The following is a 21,660-nucleotide window of genomic DNA, read 5'->3' as shown; positions in this document are numbered from 1 at the left end:
CAGCTACTCAGGAGGCTGAGGCAGGAGAATCTCTTGGACCCGGGAGGCAGAGGTTGCAATGAGCCGAGATGGCGCCACTGCACTCCAGCCTGGGTGACAGAGCGAGACTCCGTCTCAAAAAAAAAAAAAAAAAAAAAAAATTCCTTTAGTCGAGGTTGAAGTGAGCCTTGATGGTGCCACTGCACTCCAGCCTGGGCAACAGAGCAACATTCTGAGGAAACTTACAGGTTAAAAAATCATGTGTTCTGTTTAGGGCTGTTAAACTATTTCCTGTAGATCAACTGACGCACATAGTTCTATTTTTCAAAATATCACCTGATGACAATGGAAGCGTCTAGAATAAACCACTGTGGCATAAAAATTATTTTGAGGCTGGGCATGGTGGCTCACGCCTGTAATCCCAGCACTTTGGGAGGCTGAGACAGGCAGATCACCTGAGGTCGGGAGTTCGAGACTAGCCTGGCCATCATGGTGAAACCCCGTATCTACTAAAAATACAAAAATAAGCCAGGCATAGTGGTGCATGCCTGTAGTCCCAGCTACTAGGGAGGCTGAGGCAGGAGAATGGCTTGAACCTGGGAGGCGGAGCTTGCAGTGAGCCAAGATCATGCCACGGCACCCCAGCCTGGGCGACAGAGCAAGACTCTGTCTCTTAAAAAAATATATAGAGAGAGAGCTGAAGGCATTTAAGTTCCTGGAATCCCTTATCAACCTAAAATCAAAGGCTCCCAGAAGAACTTAACTGTCATAAATCTCCTCCCTGGGAACAATTCTAATCCTGTCAGAGATGAGAGACATTGTCACAAAAGAATGACATCTCATGGGTATTCTCCTAAGGACACATTTATGTTTCCAAAAAATCATTTCTTTTTCCAAAAAGTGCTTTCTCTCCAGCTTCTAAGAAGTCATTTGTTCTTCTGGAAGTACCCCCTACCCCTTCCCACCCGTAAATTTTAGATTATATATAAACCTCAAATTCTAACCGCTTTTTTTTTTTTTTTTAGACAGAGTCTCACTCTGTGGTCCAGGCTGGAGTTCAGCAGCGCCATCTTGGCTCACTGCATCCTCTGCCTCCCCGGGGGTTCAAGTGATTCTCCTGCCTCAGCCTCCTGAGTAGCTGGGGCTACAGATGCGCACCACCGCGCCTGGCTAATATTGTGTGTGTATTTTTCTTTTCTTTTCTTTTTGAAAAGGAGTTTCGCTCTTGTTGTCTAGGCTGGAGTGCAATGGCACGATTTCAGCTCACCACAACCTCTGCCTCCCGGGTTCCAGCGATTCTTCTGCCTCAGCCTCCCGAGTAGCTGGGATTACAGGCATGCATCACCTGGCCCGGCTAATAGTAGAGACAGGGTTTCGCCATGTTGGTCAGGCTGGTCTCGAACTCCCGACCTGAGATGATCCACCTGCCTCGGCCTCCCAAAGTGCTGGGATTACAGGCATGAGTCACTGGGCCCGGCTAATTTTGTACTTTTAGTAGAGATGGGGTTTCACCATGTTGGCCAGACTGGTCTTGAACTCCTGACCTCAAGTGATCTGCTCACCTTGGCCTCCCAAAGTCCTGGGATTACAGGTTCATTCTTATATTTTCTAAGAAGACAGAACAACAGGAAAAGTATGAATTCAAAGTCAGAGTTCTGAATTTTTTTATTATTTTATATAATTTTCTTTTAATGAAGGCAAGAGAAGAAAGAGGAGCATTTACCTTTTTTTTTTTTTTGAGATGGAGTCTCACTCTGTTACCCAGGCTGGAGTGCAGTGGCGCAATCTTGGCTCACTGCAACCTCTGCCTCCTGGGTCCAAGTGATTCTCCTGCCTCAGCCTCCCGAGTAGCTGGGATCACAGGAGCACGCCACCAGGCCTGGCTAATTTTTGTATTTTTAGTAGAGACGGGGTTTCACTATGTTGGTCAGGCTGGTCTCGATCTCCTGCCTCGGCCTCCCAAAGTGCTAGGATTACAGGTGTAAGCCACCGCACCCAGCCAGTGTATATTTTTAAATTAAAAAACAATGGCTTTAAATGTAGCAAGATGTGTTAAATACATATTTCCTATATATTGAGACTAAAATCTACAATTCTATTTGTCCAACGTTTCAAAATTAGTGTGTCTATGGAAATGTAATCAATTACACAAGAGTTTAGGTATGTTAACTTACTTTGTACTTACCTAATTGGTGATATATCACAATATACCACTATATTGCCATCTGATTGGTGATAACAACTAGATGGTGATAAAAATTAGATGGTGATATAGTGGCATATTGTCATGTGGATGCTGGTGAAAGTTACCATAGATTGGTAAGAATTTTTTTTTTTTTTTTTTTTTGAGATGAAGCCTCACTCTGTCACCAGGCTGGAATGCAGTGGCGCAATCTTGGCTCACTGCAACTTCCGCCTCCTGGATTCAAGCGATTCTCCTGCCTCAGCCTCCCGAGTAGCTGGGACTACAGGGGTGTGCCACTACACCCAGCTAGGTTTTGTATTTTTAGTAGAGATGCGGTTTCACCATGTTGGCCAGGATGGTCTCGATCCCTTGACCTCATGATCCACCTGCCTCGGCCTCCCAAAGTGCTGGGATTACAGGCATGGGCCACCGCGCCTGGCCCAAGATCTTTTTTTTTTTAGACAGGGTCTTGCTCTGTTGGGGTGGTATGATCACAGCTCACTGCAGCCTAGACCCACTGGGGTCAAGCCATCCTCCCACCTCAGCCTCCTGAGTAGCTGGGACTACAGGCATGCACCACCACATCTTTATCTTTTTTGTTGTTGTTTGTAGAGATAAGGTCTCACTATGTCTTCCAGGCTGGTCTTAAGGGATCCTCCTGCCACCTAAACCTCCCAAAGTGCTGCAATTAAAGGCATGAGCCATTGTGCCCAGCCTGATTGATAAGATTTGGATCACTTAGCAAATTGTTTCACAGTCAGGAATTTTTAAAGAATAGTCTGCATTGACCAGGCAAGGTGGCTCACGCCTGTAATCCCAAGACTTTGGGAGGCCAAGGCAGGTGGATCACCTGAGGTCAGGAGTTCAAGACCAGCCTGGGCAACTTGGCAAAATCCCACCTCTACTAAAAATACAAAAGTTAGCTAGGCGTCATGGCACGTGCCCATAATCCCGGCTACTCAGGAGACTGAGGCAGGAGAATCACTTGAACCCAGGAGGCGGAGGCTGCAATGAGCCAAGATCCCGCCACTGCACTCCAGCCTGGGTGACAGAGTGAGACTCCGTCTCAAAAAAAAAAAAAAAAAGAATAGTTCGCATTAATATATTGGATTAAAAAGTTTAGCTTAGATAATATTCATTTAAAATATGGTATCTCATCAGGCCAAGATAAGAACAAAACCGTTTAACTAAAGTACCAGAATTGTGAGTCAACCAATTGTGCTTTTTTTGGAATTAAATCAAGTATCTTCATATTATTACCAGATAACCTAATGTATCAACTCGTTTAGAAGATAATTTCAAGACTAGTATCTTAAAAAAAATCCCAGCTAGGCTGGGCTTGGTAGCTCATGCCTGTAATCCCAGCACTTTGGGAGGACGAGGTAGGCGGATCACCTCCTGAGGTCAGGAGTTCGAGACCAGCCTGGCCAACGTGGAGAAACCGTCTCTACTAAAAGTACAAAATTAGCCAGGCGTGGAGGCGCATGCCTATAATCCGAGGTATTTGGGAGGCTGAGGCAGGAGAATGGCTTGAACCTGGGAGGCGAAGTCCGCGGTGAGCCGTGATTGCACCATTCCACTGCAGCCTGGGCAACAAGAGTGAAACTCTGTCTCAAAAAAAAAAAAAAAAAAACCAGCTAAAACATTATTTTAACAAAAACAAAATTTTGGCTCAACATGGTTATGCAACATTCAGTTATAATAGAAACATGTTTAATTATGGAGAGTAAAACAGAAACGAGAAAAAACAGATATCATCCATGTATTTTATATTCTTTTCTAGAACAACCAATCTTTATTAGAAAGTTGTAGCCACGTTTACAATAAATATCAACAATATAATGAAAAAGTAGAACAAATTAGTTTCCAAATACTGAACTCCTGTAACCAAAACACATTTTGGATTTGGGAAAACACAGTAAACACATACCAAAAACACAGCCACACATACCAAAAACAAAAACCAGCTCAAGTATAGGATTGAACTGGCTGGAAAACACTTATTGTGTTACTGCCTTAAGAACCCCACGGAGCACCTTGTAGCTCATTAACTGCACATTTTCCTTAGGGGGGAAACAAGGTCCTCTCTCAGTCACATATGCATAAGGAAATCTCAAAACCCAAAGGCCATCAGGTGGAAGGGTGATTTCTTGTTTTTCTGGGTAGAATACTGGACATGGTGGTGGGCCTGGCTGAACCTGAAAAACACAGGTAGTATAATTATTTTCACATTTCTCAATATGAAACAACTGAAAGATAAATGCCTAAACAGACGATAGGTTCAAAGAACATACAAGGCCAGACCTGGTGGCTCACGCCTGTAATTCCAGCACTTTGGGAGGCTGAGGCAGGTGAATCACGAGGTCAGGAGTTCGAGACCAGCCTGGCCAACATGGAGAAACCCCGTGTCTACTAAAAATACAAAAAATTAGTCGGGTGTGGTGGCGTGTGCCTGTAATCTGTTACTGGGGAGGCTGGGGCAGGAGAACAGCTTGAACCCAGGAGGCGGAGGTGCAGTGAGCTGAGATTGCACCACTGCCCTCCAGCCTGTGCAACAGAGCGAGACTGTCTCAAAAAAACAAACAAATAAATAAATAAAAGAGTATATAAGATTAAGCAGATATGGGTACACTCCTAACTCTAATTGTATCCAACAGTATATTATTTAGTCTCAAATATTATTCTGCTTTTCCCCAGAACTTTTTTTTTTTGCAGGGGGAATGGAGTCTTTCTTAGTCACCCAGGCTGGAGTGCAATGGCGCAATCTCGGCTCACTGCAACCTCCGCTTACAGGGTTCAAGTGATTCTCCTGCCTCAGCCTCCCAAGTAGCTGGGATTACAGGCGCCTTCCACCACGCCTGGCTAATTTTTTTTATTTTTAGTAGAGACGGGGTTTCGCCATGTTGCCCAGGCTGGTCTCGAACTCCTGACTTCAGGTGATCCGCCCGCCTTGGCCTCCCAAAGTGCTGGAATTACAGGCGTGACTCACTGTGCCCGGCCTTTTCTCCAGAATTTTAACTTCAAGTTCTGCCTTTGAATGAAATGATGTGAATTGATAGCGTGAACAGATTAAAATACCCACAATGTATTTTTTAAAAAACAGAATATTAGGTATGGAAGGTATTTAAATTTAAGACCTGTTTAATTAAATAATTCGTTTTTTAATTTAATTTTTTGTAGAGATACAAGTCTCACTATGTTGCTCAGGCTGGTCTTAAACTCCTGGGCTCGAGCAATCCTCCCACCTTGGCCTCCCAAAGTTCTGGGATTACAAGCATGAGCCGCTGCCCTCAGCCTGAAATAATTAGTTTTGAGGCTAACTTGTACTTTTTAAAATCAATCAAAACAAACATCAGCATTTTTTACTTGTCTGGGGCTGCAGAGGGTTATATTTCTTACCTGAGGCATTAGTATTATCTGCAAAGGAGCATCAGGAACCACAACAAAAAGCCTCATAAGTTGAGCATAATGAGGTTTCAGCCCTCTACCTTGAGAGGATGACAGAATATATAAGGGCATGTCACTATTTAGGGCTTTTAAAGCTGATTCCTTTGGCCCACTTCCCATTACTTTCATTACTTTGTCAGGCCCAGAGCACATGAATCTCCGACCTCGAGAGTCTTCATATTCAAAGCCCACAAAAGCTCGAGCTATGTCATCTCGCCGTCTTCCTCTTCCCATTACAACCGCACTTCTCTTTCCAGGAATAGCTTTATTTGGAGCAGGCCAAGAGTTTGTGTCTAAGTCTCCTTCATCTTCAGCTCTAGTCCTGATGACAATGTCCCAAGGCATAAGATAATTTGTTCCTGGAATAAAGCCCTGTTGGTCCAAACCTGTATGAAAGTTATAAGACTTAGCAGGGCCTAGTTTAACCAAAGACCAGCTGGAGAATTTGGGTAGGAGACCTTTAGGGCAATTTGAATGTAGCATGCCTGGGAGATACTCAACTGTGGATGCCTGTCGATCAACCAAGTTTGGTCTCTTCTCAGTTTTCACTTCTACTTGACCATGAACTTCTGGATTATCTCCTCCTGCTTGTGGATCAGCTGGATAGGTACCTAAGCTATCTGTGGATTGGCCCAAACTCAAAGCTAAACTCAGGCTCGTGCTCTCTCCTTGGGTTTGAGGTTCTTTTTCTTTAAGTTTATCAGCATCCGAATCTGGAGGAGCAGGAGAGGATTCATTTTTAGCAGGAGCAGGATCTGGAGTACTTGGTTCAAATACTGGGAAATTGATATGATCCAATTTTCCACAACACTTTTCTTCCAGAAGCTATAGAGGGTAAGAAAAAAAATCCAGTAAGTTTTTCATTTTAAATAATACATTCTTCATTCTAACAAGATCAATAATTGATGTGTAAGTAAATATGTACACATAAAGAACTTGCTCTTGTTTATATATTATACTGCAGTTGCATTTGCTTTTCTACTTACTCTGCTATTGAAAATATGTTTTTACTCAGATGATATTTAACAAAAAAAGACAGAAGAGGAAGAAGAAAAAATTCAGAGTCTACCTGATAGAAGTCATAATTGGCTGCTTTGATATCAAAGGGATCATCTCGAGGTGCTTGTTTCCTTCCACAGTTGCAAGCACCAGTAGATCGAGCTCGGCTATTGTGATATAGCACAGGCGGATTTCTATCAGCCTCTGGTTTTTCTCCTGGAAAATATAACAGCCACTATTAATTTCACAAACACAATGTGCAAATTTACTTTGCATTCTACAACATCTAACCCCACAAATACTCCCAATAGTTCTTTGGAAAGAAAAACAAACAAAAACCTTACCTAAATACACATAACAGAAGAAGCAAGTGAAAGTATATAAAATAATTTGTATTATAAATCTAAAGTTTAGAGTTTTTAAGTGAATTTTTCCTCCTGCTACCATTATCATGTACCATCATCTAACATAACATTCATTTTAGTTCTACAAATCCTCCAAGGCAAAAGTGTTAATATGGGATGTCTGAAATTTTATACTACTTAATAATTCTCACTTACCAATTCACTAGGACGTATCCTTTAAATGAAAAAAAATAAGAAAGTAGTCATAGCTGATATTTTCCTTTTACAGCAGGAGAGAAAACGTATAGCTGATGCACCTAAATTTCTGTAGGGCTCTTTCTAAAATATCAATACATAGTGAACAGACTATCTTAAAACAAGAATGAAAACACAGCTCAAAGTTTTTATTTCAAAATGCTGAAAAAATTTTTGCTACCTGATTTAGGTAATGAGTGAAATTTGTGCACACAGTGTTGATCAGTTAAACTCCTCTCCTCACAGAGCTGATGGCCATTGCTCCAAAATTTGTAGCAGTCCTCATGTAACTGCATGGCGTATTTGTGAAATGCTGGACCTCTAGCATGTTGACTGTACACTCGAAGAGCCTGGGCAAGCTGATTCTTATGGACAGTCATTGTGTAATTATGAGGCAAATTTGACTGGTAGGCACTGTGGGCCATGGGTAAAGCTTTTTGGCATCGGTTTTCTGAGAATTTTGTGTCAATATCCAAAAATCCTTCCAAGACTTTAATACTGCTTAAAATCTTAGATGTTAGCTCTCCAGTGGGTGACCCCAAGTCCTCCTCTTTCCCATCAATAGCCACCTCATACAGTTTTGAAGCTGCTGAGATCCACTTCTGATAAGTAGGAAGTTCAAAATGGGAAGGCTGTGGGTTCCTGCCCACACTGTCATCGAAACCTTTCTTGCTTAGAACTAGCTCCACATGCTGCCATAGGAATTCCCGAAGAGTGAAATCCACTAGCTGGCCTGAAGAACTGGAACTGCTGCTGTCAATGTGAAAGGAAAGTTGTTGTCGGCTGTGCTGCCTCATCACCTGGTATCGCCTAGGCCCAGAAAGGGGTGCAGGCACCAGCAAAGATTCCGGGTCCTTCACAGTACAATGACTCCTAAGTTGGTCCAGCAACATACCTACTGGGTCCTCCTCCTGGCTTCCGGGTACTATGTACACGAAAGCTTGGTTGGCAGGCACAGTAAAGAGGCAGTTGATGCTCTGATTAGTCAAGACACGACTCTTCCGGAAGATTCTATAGATCTGGTCCTCCAGGGCATGCTGCAGCCTCCTTTTGGGAGAATGTTTCTTGGGCTTGTCTGGATGAGCTGGGTCTTGGTTCCGAGGAGGTTCTACCTTGAGGGCTCCATTGAGTTGAAAGAGGAAAAGGAGTCTAGGTGGGCAAGGTCGGCAGTTTAGCTTCCAGTCTTTGCCAACTGGACAATCCTTAATGGCTGTTTTAAGGAGCGGCAGGACCTTCTGTCTCAGCCCATCCAGGGCTCTGAATACTCGATCATAAGTGATATCAAAGGAACAAGTGGGATGGACCAGAAGCAAGATATGACAGACAGAGAATAGGTAAAGGAGACTGAGGCACTGCAGCTTCTCTTGATGCTTCCAGAACTCGTGTGCTTCTGCATGAGGTAAAGAGAGTCCACCTCCAGCTTCCCCGCTCTGAAGAGCCCGACAAGCCCGGAGAAGCTGTGAATTGTCACAGATGGAGGTGAGGAGAAGATACAGAACTTTGCTTTCCTGATTGTAGTAGGCCTGCAGAAGGCTGTAGTCCTGGGAGCCTGCCTCAGTTCGGTTACCTTCCGCGACAGCTCCACTTCCCCGAACTGAACCCCCGGCTGCAGCCCCAGGGTCCTCGGCTCCACCGGCCTCACCCACGGCGCCAGCCTCAGTTCTGATTCCAGGTCCTGGATCCCCAGGATCTTGGTGGCGAAAGAGAGGAAAGACCTGTCGGTCGCACACCGTATTCACAAGAGAGAACTTCTCGGAATTCAGGCGTAGAGCCGTCTTGCCGAAGATTCCCACAACGCAGATCTCATCCTCCCGCCATGGAGGCTCCGGTCCGCCAGCCGCGCTCCCTCCGCCCTCAGTAGGGGACCCTCCGGGACTTTCAGAGCCCATCCAGGCTGACGCTCCCATTAGAAGGTCTCGCAAGCTCACGGGACCAGCCATAGTGCAGAGCCTTCTCTAGAGTCCTTCCGGTCCGTTAGTAAAACCGACCGGCTTTCGTCCAATTTTGAAATCCTTCCTCCGCTTCTTCAGTTCCTGCTTTCCCGTCACTTGAGTTCCGCCTCCTCTTCTCCTCCCCTAGTTTGTTTCCTCAACTGTAGGAATTGAGATATCAAAAACAAAAAACAAAAAAAAAAACAAAACAAAACTGGGGACTACTGCGGTGGCTCACGCCTGTAATCCTAGCACTTTGGGAGGCCGAGGCGGGCGGATCACCTGAAGTCAGGAGTTCGAGACCAGGCTGGCCAACATGGTGAAACCCCATCTCTACTAAAAATACGAAAATTAGCCGGGCGTGGTGGCGGGCGCCTGTAATCCCAGCTACTCGGGAGGCTGAGGCAGGACAATCGCTTGAACCCGGGAGGCGGAAGTTGCAGTGAACCGAGATCACACCATTGCACTCCAGCCTGGGCAACAAGAGCGAAAACCGTCTAAAAAAAAAAAAAAAAAAGCAAAAATTAGGCGTGGTGGCGCATACCTGTAGTTCCAGCTGCTCAGGAGGCTGAGGCAGGAGAATTGCTCGAACCAGGAGGTGGAGGTTGCAGTGAGCCGAGATCACCCCGCTGCACTCCAGCCTGGGCGACAGAGTGAGACTCCGTCTCAAAAATAATAATAATAATAATAATAATTGCGAAATATCTTTGTATGTAAATTATAACTTGCAGAACCTCTCTAACTAGAAGGCATATTGACAAATAGCTGCCAGGATAAAACTTACAACCAGATTTAAATGTATAATTATAACGTTTATTATTCTGGGGTTTTGTAAAAAATAAAAATATTTGAATCTAAAAAAATTATCTATAGCACTATACAATAACATGACTGAATCTTTAAAATAAATGTTGATTGAAAGAAATCAGAAACAAAAGTGTATATACCCTATAATTCTATTTTTTTTTTTTTTTTTTTTTTTTTTTTTTTGAGATGCAGTCTTGCTCTGTGGCCAGGCTAGAGTTCAGTGGCGCGATCTCGACTCACTGCAACCTCTGGCTTCCCGGTGCAAGTGATTCTCTTGCCTCAGCCTCCCAAGTAGCTGGGATTATAGGTGCGTGAGACCACACCCAGCTAACTTTTGTATTTTTAATAGAGACAGGATTTCACCATGTTGGCCAGGATAGTCTCAATCTCCTGATCTCATGATCTGCCCGCCTTGGCCTCCCAAAGTGGTGGGATTACAGGCGAGAGCCACTGCGCCAGGCCTGATTTTATTTCTATAGAGTTCAAAAGCAAGCAAAATAAACCATTGCATTTAGGGGTGTGTTCTTACTAAAAGCAAGGAAATATTTATTGTACCAAGTAGGTCAGTGATTACTTAGTGAGGGAAGGGATTATGATATGATATATATATTATTATATACATAATAATATATATTATATATACATAATAATATATATTATATATATACATAATAATATATATTATATATATTTTGAGACAGAGTCTTGCTCTGGTGCCCAGAGTGGAGTACAGTGGCGCAATCTAAGCTCACTGCAAACTCCACCTCCCAGGTTCAAGTGATTCTACTGCCTCAGCCTTCCAAGGAGCTGGGATTACAGGTGCACCACCATGGGCGGCTAATTTTTGTATTTTTAGTAGAGATGGTGTTTCACCATGTTGGCCAGGCTGGTCTCGAACTCCCGACCTCACATCATCCACCCACCTCGGCCTCCCAAAGTGCTGGGATTACAGGTGTCAGCCACCACACCTCGCCTCTGGCCTAAAATTTTTTTTTTTTTTTTTTTTTTTTTTGTGAGACAGAGTCTCACTCTGTCACCCAGGCTGGAGTGCAGTGGTGCTATCTGGGATCACTGCAAACTCCATCTCCTATTCTCTGTCTCCGTCTCCTCAAGCAATTCTTCTGCCTCAGCCTCCCAAGTAGCTGGGATTACAAGCACGTACCACCACGCCCACCTAAACTTGTATTTTTAGTAGAGATGGGGTTTCCCCACTTTAGCCAGTCTGGTCTCGAACTTCCAACCCCAGGTGATCTGCCCACGCCGGCCTCCCAAAGTGCTGGGATTATAGGTTTGAGCCATCACGCTCGGCATTGATTTTTTAATTCATATATTTTCTATACTTACTATATACTTTTTTGTTTTTTTGAGACAGAGTCTCGCTCTGTTGCCCAGGCTGGAGTGCAGTGGCATGATCTCAGCTCCCTGAAAGCTCCGCCTCCCGGGTTCATGCCATTCTCCTGCCTCAGCCTCCCAAGTAGCTGGGACTACAGGCGCCTGCCACCACGCCCGGCTAATTTTTTGTATTTTTAGTAGAGACCAGGTTTCACCGTGTTAGCCAGGATGGTCTTGATCTTCTGACCTCATGATCCACCCACCTTGGGCTCCCAAAGTGCTGGGATTACAGGCGTGAGCCACTGCGCCCGGCCAATATATACTTTTCTATAGGTATTATTATTTCTAGTTAAAAAAAAGGTTAAAAAGGGAAAAACCAAAACTTTTATTAATCTTTATTTAAAGATGCAAGGTAGAACACATTTTAACACTGTACAATGGCAGTAGCAGCTTTGCAAATGTTTATCTATATGGACTTTTTTTTCCTGCCTGGCTTCATTATATAGCAAAGCATTTTTCTTTTTTCTTTCTTTCTTTTTTTTTTTTGAGACAGCATCTTGCTCTGTCACCCAGCAGGCTGGAGTGCAGGTGGTATGAACACTGCTCGCTGCAGCCTCAACCTCCTGGACTCAAGTGATTCTCCCACCTCAGTCTCCCGAGTAGCTGGGACTACAGGCACATGCCACCATGCCCGGCTAATTTTTTGTTTTTTGTAGAGACAGGGTCTTGCAATGTTGCCCAGACTGGTTTCAAACTCTTGGCCTCAAGTGATCCTCCCGCCTCAGCCTCCCAAAGTGCTGGGATTACAGGTGTGAGCCACTGTGCCTGGCCCCCAAGCCTATAATTTTTTAATTTATATATTTTTCTATACTTAACATATACTTTTTTTTTTTTTTTTTTGAGACAGTTTCGCTCTTGTTGCTCAAGCTGGAGTACAATGGGGCGATCTCGGCTGACTGCAACCTTTGCCTCCCAGGTTCAAGCCATTCTGGCTCAGCCTTCCCAGTAGCTGGGATTACAGGTGCCTGCCACTACGCCTGGCTAATTTTTGTATTTTTAGTAGAGACAGGGTTTCACCATGTTGGCCAGACTGGTCTCGAAATCTTGACCTCAGGTGATCTGCCTGCCTCGGCCTCCCAAAGTGCTGGGATTATAGGCATGAGCCACCGCACCCGGCCAACATTTACTTTTCTATAGGTATTATATTTCTAGTTTAAAAAAAAGGTTAGAAAGAGAAAAACCAAAACTTTTATTAATCTTTATTTTAAAACATAACCAGATGCACCTTGGTTGTTTACATTCTCTGGTTGCCATTCAGTCTCAAAGTAAACACCGGGAGCATATGATAAATCGTAGTTTAAGGAAGCCATAGCACTTACAGAGTTCTCAAATGGTTACAATATAAAATCTGTCATAAAAATCAGTAAAAGATGCAAGGTAGAACACATTTTAACACTGGTACAATGGCAGTAGCAGCTTTGCAAATGTTTGTCTATATGATTTCCACAGGACTCTTTTTTTTTGCCTGGCCTCATTATGTAGCAAAGCATTTTTTCTTTTCTTTTTGAGATGGAGTCTTGCTCTGTTACCCAGCAGGCTGGAGTGCAGTGGTATAAACACAGCTCACTGCAGCCTCAACCTCCCAGGCTCAAGTGATTCTCCCACCTCAGTCTCCTGAGTAGCTGGGACTACAGGCACACATCACCGCTCCCGGCTAATTTTTCGTTTTTTTGTAGAGTTGGGGTCTTGCAGTGTTGCCCAGGCTTGTTTTGAACTCTTGGCCTCAAGCGAACCTCCTGCCTTAGCCTCCCAAAGTGCTAGGATTATAGGTGTGAGCCACTGCACTGGGCCATAAAGCATTTTTCTTTTTCTTTCTTTTTTTTTTTGAGACAAGGTCTCACTCTGTTGCCCAGACTGTAGTGCAGTGGTGTGATCTCAGCAAACTGCAACCTCCACTTCCATCGTTCAAGTGATTCTCGCGCCTCAGTCTTCTGAGAAGCTGGGACTATAGGCACATGCCACCACACCCAGATAATTTTTATATATTTTTTTTGGTAGAGACGGGGTTTCACCATGTTGGCCAGGCTGGTCTCAAACTCCTGACCTCAAGTGATACACCCACCTCGGCCTCCCAAAGTGCTGGGATTACAGGTGTGAGCCACTGTGCCTGGCCCCCAAGCCTATAATTTTTTAATTTATATATTTTTCTATACTTAACATATACTTTTTTTTTTTTTTTTGAGACAGTTTCACTCTTGTTGCTCAAGCTGGAGTGCAATGGGGCGATCTCGGCTCACTGCAACCTCTGCCTCCCAGGTTCAAGCCATTCTGGCTCAGCCTTCCCAGTAGCTGGGATTACAGGTGTCTGCCACTACGCCCGGCTAATTTTTATATTTTTAGTAGAGACAGGGTTTCACCATGTTGGCCAGACTGGTCTCGAACTCTTGACCTCAGGTGATCTGCCTGCCTCGGCCTCCCAAAGTGCTGGGATTATAGGCATGAGCCACCGCACCCGGCCAACATTTACTTTTCTATAGGTATTATATTTCTAGTTTAAAAAAAAGGTTAGAAAGAGAAAAACCAAAACTTTTATTAATCTTTATTTTAAAACATAACCAGATGCACCTTGGTTGTTTACATTCTCTGGTTGCCATTCAGTCTCAAAGTAAACACCGGGAGCATATGATAAATCGTAGTTTAAGGAAGCCATAGCACTTACAGAGTTCTCAAATGGTTACAATATAAAATCTGTCATAAAAATCAGTAAAAGATGCAAGGTAGAACACATTTTAACACTGGTACAATGGCAGTAGCAGCTTTGCAAATGTTTGTCTATATGATTTCCACAGGACTCTTTTTTTTTGCCTGGCCTCATTATGTAGCAAAGCATTTTTTCTTTTCTTTTTGAGATGGAGTCTTGCTCTGTTACCCAGCAGGCTGGAGTGCAGTGGTATAAACACAGCTCACTGCAGCCTCAACCTCCCAGGCTCAAGTGATTCTCCCACCTCAGTCTCCTGAGTAGCTGGGACTACAGGCACACATCACCGCTCCCGGCTAATTTTTCGTTTTTTTGTAGAGTTGGGGTCTTGCAGTGTTGCCCAGGCTTGTTTTGAACTCTTGGCCTCAAGCGAACCTCCTGCCTTAGCCTCCCAAAGTGCTAGGATTATAGGTGTGAGCCACTGCACTGGGCCATAAAGCATTTTTCTTTTTCTTTCTTTTTTTTTTTGAGACAAGGTCTCACTCTGTTGCCCAGACTGTAGTGCAGTGGTGTGATCTCAGCAAACTGCAACCTCCACTTCCATCGTTCAAGTGATTCTCGCGCCTCAGTCTTCTGAGAAGCTGGGACTATAGGCACATGCCACCACACCCAGATAATTTTTATATATTTTTTTTGGTAGAGACGGGGTTTCACCATGTTGGCCAGGCTGGTCTCAAACTCCTGACCTCAAGTGATACACCCACCTCGGCCTCCCAAAGTGCTGGGATTACAGGTGTGAGCCACTGTGCCTGGCCCCCAAGCCTATAATTTTTTAATTTATATATTTTTCTATACTTAACATATACTTTTTTTTTTTTTTTTTGAGACAGTTTCACTCTTGTTGCTCAAGCTGGAGTGCAATGGGGCGATCTCGGCTCACTGCAACCTCTGCCTCCCAGGTTCAAGCCATTCTGGCTCAGCCTTCCCAGTAGCTGGGATTACAGGTGTCTGCCACTACGCCCGGCTAATTTTTATATTTTTAGTAGAGACAGGGTTTCACCATGTTGGCCAGACTGGTCTCGAACTCTTGACCTCAGGTGATCTGCCTGCCTCGGCCTCCCAAAGTGCTGGGATTATAGGCATGAGCCACCGCACCCGGCCAACATTTACTTTTCTATAGGTATTATATTTCTAGTTTAAAAAAAAGGTTAGAAAGAGAAAAACCAAAACTTTTATTAATCTTTATTTTAAAACATAACCAGATGCACCTTGGTTGTTTACATTCTCTGGTTGCCATTCAGTCTCAAAGTAAACACCGGGAGCATATGATAAATCATAGTTTAAGGAAGCCATAGCACTTACAGAGTTCTCAAATGGTTACAATATAAAATCTGTCATAAAAATCAGTAAAAGATGCAAGGTAGAACACATTTTAACACTGGTACAATGGCAGTAGCAGCTTTGCAAATGTTTGTCTATATGATTTCCACAGGACTTTTTTTTTTTGCCTGGCCTCATTATGTAGCAAAGCATTTTTTCTTTTCTTTTTGAGATGGAGTCTTGCTCTGTTACCCAGCAGGCTGGAGTGCAGTGGTATAAACACAGCTCACTGCAGCCTCAACCTCCCAGGCTCAAGTGATTCTCCCACCTCAGTCTCCTGAGTAGCTGGGACTACAGGCACACATCACCGCTCCCGGCTAATTTTTCGTTTTTTGTAGAGTTGGGGTCTTGCAGTGTTGCCCAGGCTTGTTTTGAACTCTTGGCCTCAAGCAATCCTCCTGCCTTAGCCTCCCAAAGTGCTAGGATTATAGGTGTGAGCCACTGCACTGGGCCATAAAGCATTTTTCTTTTCTTCTTTTTTTTTTTTTTGACACAGGCTCTCACTCTGTTGTCCAGACTGGAGTGGAGTGGTGTGATCTTGGCTCACTGCAACCTTCACCTCCAGGATGCACATAATTCTCGTGCTTTAGCTTCCTGAGTAGCTGGGGCTATAGGCACATGCCACCACGCCTGGATAATTTTTATTTTTATTTTTGGTAGAGACGGGGTTTCACCATGTTGGCCAGGCTGGTCTCAAACGTCTGACCTCAAGTGATTTGCCTGCCTCAGCCTCCCAAAGTGCTGGGATTACAGGCGTGAGCCACTGTGCCAGGCCTTTTTTTTTTTTTTTTTTTGAGGCAGGGTCTGGCTCTGTTGCCCAGGATGGAATACAGTGGCACAATCTCAGCTCACTGCAACCTCTACCTCCGGGGCCCAAACCATCCTCCCACCTCAGCCTCACAAGTAGCTGGGACTACAGGCGCACAACATCACACCTGGCTAATTCTTTTGATTTTTGGTAGAGACGGAGTTTTCATCATGTTGCCCAGGCTGGTCTCAAACTCCTGAGCTCAAGTCATCCACCTGCCTTGGCCTCCTAAAGTTCTGGGATTACAGGCGTGAGCCATGGTGCCCGGCCCTAGCATTTTTTTAATGATCTCTTATCCCACAAGAATGGTCAAGTCATTTGGCATTAAATGAATAGAGTACACAGTGGTTTACAATATTATAAACATTATAAGCGCCCCATAAAATATTATTGTTATAAATACTCAACTGCTTTATTCTCAGTGATTATTCCCTTTATTTTTACATAATGTAAATGTAGCTAGCAGGTTTTAAAAAAAACTTTTACTAGAAGCTGATATATATCTCTTAACGTCACTACCCATTTAATTTTTTTTTTTTTTTTTTTGAGACAGGGTCTCTTGCTCTGTCACCCAGGCTGGAGTGGCAGTGTTGCAATCTCGGCTCACTGCAACCTCTGCCTCCCAGGTTCAAGTAACTGGGACTACAGGTGCGTGACACCACACCTGGCTAATTTTGTATTTTTAGTAGAGATGGGATTTCACCATGTTGGCCAGGCTGGTTTCGAAGTCCTGACCTCAAGTAATCCGCCTGCCTCGGCCTCCACAAGTGCTCGGATTACAGGCATGAGCAACCGCACCCGGACACCTGTTTAATTTTCATCCATAAATGTGTTATAAATATAGATGGGGATCTCTGGCCGGGCGTGGTGGCTCACGCCTGTAATCTCAGCACTTTGGGAGGCTGAGATGGGTGGATCACCTGAGGTGAGGAGTTCAAGACCAGCCTGGCCAACATAGTGAAACCCCATCTTTACTAGAAATACAAAAATTCGTCAGGTGTGGCAGTGTGCACCTGTAATCCCAGCTACTCGGGAGGCTGAGGCAGGAGAATTGCTTGAACCTGGGAGGTGGAGGTTGCAGTGAGCCAAGATTGCGCCACTGCACTCCAGCCTGGGTGACAGAGTGAGACTTCATCTCAAAACAAAACAAACAAACAAACAAACAAACAAAAATCTCTATATATAGATGTGGGTCTCAAAAACAGGACTGCCTCTTAGGTGGTAAACACTGTCCCCAGGTCTGCTTTCTAGTCTGGTGACTTTACAACAACACTCTATTTGGCATCTCAATGCAATATTTATCTGTAGAAATACAGTCTTTCTGGGGAGTTGCTTTTTACTTTTTAGAGATGAGTTCTTGCTCTGTTGCCAATGCTGGAGTATAGTGGAACAATCATAGCTCACCATAGCTTCAAACTCTTGGGCTCAAGTGATCCTCCCACCTCAGCTTCACAAGTAACTTGGACACTTAGACTACAGGTGTGCGTCACCATGCCTGGATAATTTTAAATTTTTGATAGAGACAGGGTCTCGCTATGTTTCCCAGGCTGTATTACTGTCTTTGATTACATAGGTCAGTGACAACAGGGAACTAGGTCTCACAGTGACCTGCTATGGACTTCAGAGATTCCTTGGCAAGGCATTGTCGAAAATATAAGGTTCATGTTGAAGTTGTCATAAAATTTTTATGTAGCTGTATAAATGTGGACAGCAGATATAAAAATAAGGAATACCTTAGACTTCTGTAAGCCAGATATAAGTACCTACCTAAGATGCTAGAAATGAGATTCTAATTTAAATTTTTTTTTTAATTTTTAGAGATGGGGTCTTGCTATGTTGCCCAGGCTGGAGTAGAGTGGCTATTCACAGGCATAATTATAGTGCACTACAGCCTCAAGTGATCCTCCCTTCTCAGCTTCCTAAGTAGCTGGGACTATAGGCATGTGTCACCACAGCTGGCTGATTTTTGTATTTTTAATAGAGACGGGGTCTCCCTGTATTATGTTGCCCAGGCTAGTCTTGAATTCCTGGGCTCAAGCAATCCTCCCACCTTGGCCTCCCAAAGTGCTGGGATTACAGGGATGAGCCAAGAGGCTATTTTTTTACTGTCATAACTGCACCTATACAGTACAAACTAGAGTTATCTAGTTAAATTTGAACAACCTCTCTAATCTAAATTGGGTAATTCCAGGATAAACATCACTTTGGAGATTGTATTTTCCCATCTGGTTCTCTTAATCATCATGCAAACTAGAAAATATCCAAATATCTGTATATACACTTTATATCACAGTATGTGTGGGCTCCATACTTACTCTAATTCTCCAAATGCAATTATATTAGTATATCTATATAAACCCTACTACATTAAAAAAAAGGATTTGGGTGGGTTTTGTTTGTTTGTTTGTTTGTTTTTGTTTCGCTCTTGTTGCTCAGGCTGGAGTGCAATGACGCGATCTTGGCTCACTGCAACCTCTGCCTCTTGGGTTCAAGCAATTCTCCTGCCTTAGCCTCCCGCATAGCTGGGATTACAGGCACCCACCACTATGCCCAGCTAATTTCTGTATTTTTAGTGGAGAAGGAGTTTCACCATGTTGGCCAGGCTGGTCTCAAACTCCTGACCTCAGGTGATCCACCTGCCTCAGCCTCCCAAAGTGCTGGGATTACAGGTGTGAGCCACTGCACCCAGCTGGGTGTTTTTATCTGTATTTGTTATGGATCATCTCATGGAGTGAGGCAGAGTTGGCATCAGTTTTGTTCATCAAAGCTGCTTGTAGAAAGTGGCAGAGTTGGAGTTGGGCTTCTAGGGTGAGCCAGCTATAAAAAAAAAAAGTCCCAATTATAATATCAATTATATTCCTGTGATAAGTACAACTCTCCTTCTTTCTCAACAGAACCCAGAATTTTTGCATGGCAACACTGCATTCAGATTGTAAAAACCACTTTTCCCAGTTTCCCTGATGCAATCAGAAGTTCCTGGATAGGGCTTCTTTGAAGAAATGAGGCATAGCTTAATTAACATTTGCCTTTCTCCTTCTCTTGCCTAGAATGTGGACATGAGGCTTCAGGAAATGTAGCCATTTTGTATTAAGAGGATAAAAACCACACATTAAGGATGGAAGAACAGTGATTATATGGTGAAGCCACTGTATTATAGTTGTGGACTTCCTACTGCCCAAAGAAATATTTAAATTAAAAAAATAAGTCCGGGAGCTAAGCTATGAGGATGCAAAGGCATAAGAATGATACAGTGGACTTTGGGGACTTGGGGGAAAGGGTGGGGTGGGGTGAGGGATAAAAGACTATACATTGGGAACAGTGTACACTGGCTGGGTGATGGGTGTGCCAAAATCTCAGAAATCACCACTAAAGAACTAATTCGTGTAACCAAACACTTTATGTTCCCCAAAAACGTATTGAAATAAAAAATAAATTAAAAAAAAAAAGATAGTTGTGGGCCGAGGACAGTGGCTCACGCCTGTAATCCCAGCACTTTGGGAGGCCGAGACAAGAGGATCACTTGAGCCCAGGAGTTTGAGACCAGCCTGGGAGATATAGTGAGACTTCGTCTATAAATTTTAAAAAAACAGTCTGGGCCCGGTGGCTCACGCCTGTAATCCCAGCACTTTGGGAGGCCGAGGCAGGTGGATCACAAGGTCAGGAGATCGAGACCATCCTGGCTAACACGGTGAAACCCTGTCTCTACTAAAAATACAAAAAAATTAGCCGGGCGTGGTGGCGGGCGCCTGTAGTCCCAGCTATTCGAGAGGCTGAGGCAGGAGAATGGTGTGAACCCAGGAGGCAGAGCTTGCAGCGAGCCAAGATTGCGCCATTGTACTCCAGCCTGGGCGACAGAGCGAGACTCCGTCTCAAAAAAAAAAAAAAAAAAATAAAATAAATGAGTTAGTTGTATATATTAAAAAAAAAAAAGTCCTAATTTATTTATTTATTTGTCAAGGCAGAGTCTTGCTATATCGCCGAGGATGGTTTCAAACTCCTGGCCTCAAGCGACTTTCCGGCCTTAGCCTCCCAAAGCACTGGGATTACAGGTATGAGCCACTACACTCTGCCATGTCCCTATTTGATTAAACCACTATAGTCAGATTTCTGATACCTGAAGCCAATGCAAAACCTGATACAGTTGCTTCACAGTTTAAGAAAAAAAGAAGCCTAAGGGTTGGGTGGGATAAGTCATCTATATCTAACAACAATTTTAACTAGACATCCTCCTCCTGAGTAGATTTTGGCAGCACAACATATGCCATAGGTCTTATCTGTGATTTTTGTTGTTGTTCAATATGTGGCTTTACAATTTATTATCGTTTATCCATTTCCAGAGTTCTCAACTCACTGTACCTGCTATGAAGTGGGGGCAGTGACAACAAGGATCTTAGAGCTAAACAGAAAAAGCAAGGGGCTAAGACCTGTGAGGCCTCGTCCCTTTGCTCCTGCCCTTCACAATTTTGGGTATCACCAAGGAACTTGATTAGGGGTAGCATGCTCTAAGAGGAGGAAAGAAGAACCTGGTCACATCTCCACTACACAGAAAGCTGTATAGTGCCCAGTAGGACCAAGTTGATTGGTAAGAGAGAAATTATATTGTCCCACAAAAAGCACTGATTCTCAAACACGGAACAAAAGGAAGACAATATTGGGGTGGAAAGTGTCAGCAGTGGAGTCTGCTACGTCCCTGCATCCAGAGAGAGAACGAACTATAAACTTCAAAGCCAAAGATGCCAGCAGCCCTGTGTTCCAGCACTCCAGCAGGGGCAGCCGACGGATGGCTGTTCTTCACAGATCTAATGATAGAGGCAATTAGGGAGATGACTAAGATCAACAGGGTTTGGAAGAAGTCACACCAGGGCCAGCTGATCTACTGGGTTGGGTATGTGGTTGTATATGAATGTGACAAAGAAAGCTCTCAAGACCTTTTCCTTTCAACTCTGCAGGGTCTGACTCCTAACTACATCTCCATCCCTGTCTTTCACCACCATTGGGCTCCCTCTCTGTGTTACAGCCACACTGGTCACTTCTCAGTTCCTTGAATAGGCCATGATCCCTCACCCCATGGAACTCTTACGAATGTTGTTCTTTTTGCCTGGAACTCTCTCCTTCCTGACACTCATGGTGGACCCACCCCACAGTTACCCTATCCAGTAAATGCCTCTTCCTTCTTCGACTCTCACCTCAAGCATCATCACTTCCTAAGGGAGTCCCTCCTAGATCATCCAGGCTAGATCAAGTTCCTCTCTGGGTTCCCACAGAACCTCATTCCTTTCCTTCACAGCACATACTGCCATGTGATATTATACAAATATGGGATTATTTGATGAATGCCTATTTTCCCCACTAGACTGAAAGCTTCAAGACAGTAATCTGTATCTGTTTTTGCTTACCACTATATTCCCAGTACTTCAACACACTGCTGGGCATATAGGAAGTGCTTAGTAAATATTTACTAAAAATATGGGCCGGGCGCGGTGGCTCACGCCTGT

General features: G+C 44.0%; 2 protein-coding genes across 4 annotated transcripts in view; both read right to left on the bottom strand.

Annotated features, from left to right (window-relative positions):
- Nucleotides 1–3,929: 3,929 nt before the first annotated feature.
- SMG8 (SMG8 nonsense mediated mRNA decay factor) lies at nucleotides 3,930–9,637 on the bottom strand. Of its 2 annotated transcripts, none has more exons than XR_010153039.1 (4): nucleotides 7,391–9,200; nucleotides 6,681–6,826; nucleotides 5,196–6,436; nucleotides 3,930–4,496 (listed from the first exon to the last, which is right to left on the bottom strand). XR_010153039.1 is itself a non-coding variant. In XM_523682.5 (4 exons), exons 1-4 carry the CDS (start codon nucleotides 9,147–9,149, stop codon nucleotides 4,165–4,167), a joined length of 2,976 nt encoding a protein of 991 aa, XP_523682.1. In that variant the 5' UTR covers nucleotides 9,150–9,637; the 3' UTR covers nucleotides 3,930–4,164. The 2 variants fall into 2 exon arrangements, 1 of the variants encoding a protein (XP_523682.1); XM_523682.5 differs by having other exon boundaries at nucleotides 3,930–4,362; nucleotides 5,564–6,436; nucleotides 7,391–9,637.
- A 4,226-nt stretch (nucleotides 9,638–13,863) lies between these two features.
- The window catches only part of PRR11 (proline rich 11), a 51,332-nt gene continuing 43,535 nt past the window's right edge, over nucleotides 13,864–21,660 (bottom strand). Inside the window, exon 10 of one of the 2 annotated variants that reach the window (XM_001172831.8) lies at nucleotides 13,864–18,982. In XM_001172831.8, the coding sequence (XP_001172831.1) occupies nucleotides 18,914–18,982 (69 nt within the window). In that variant the 3' untranslated portion in view covers nucleotides 13,864–18,913. The remainder of the gene's footprint in view (nucleotides 18,983–21,660) is intronic. The other variant, XM_063799075.1, reaches the window with a different exon arrangement.

Source organism: Pan troglodytes, chromosome 19 (assembly GCF_028858775.2).
Source record: "Pan troglodytes isolate AG18354 chromosome 19, NHGRI_mPanTro3-v2.0_pri, whole genome shotgun sequence".
Taxonomy (NCBI): Eukaryota; Metazoa; Chordata; class Mammalia; order Primates; family Hominidae; genus Pan; species Pan troglodytes.
The sequence above is the reverse complement of the archived record's forward strand: the minus strand, read 5'-3'. Positions and strand labels throughout refer to the sequence as shown.

Bases quoted from the DNA above. Each gene is read 5' to 3' on its own strand.
- SMG8 (XM_523682.5), bottom strand. From the start codon at position 9,149: ATGGCTGGTCCCGTGAGCTTGCGAGACCTTCTAATGGGAGCGTCAGCC. The intron at 6,827-7,390 runs GTAGCAAAAATT...TATATTTTCCAG, and splicing joins TCACTCATTACCTAAATCAG to GAGAAAAACCAGAGGCTGAT. The intron at 4,363-5,563 runs GTAAGAAATATA...TGTGTTTTTCAG, and splicing joins AGATAATACTAATGCCTCAG to GTTCAGCCAGGCCCACCACC.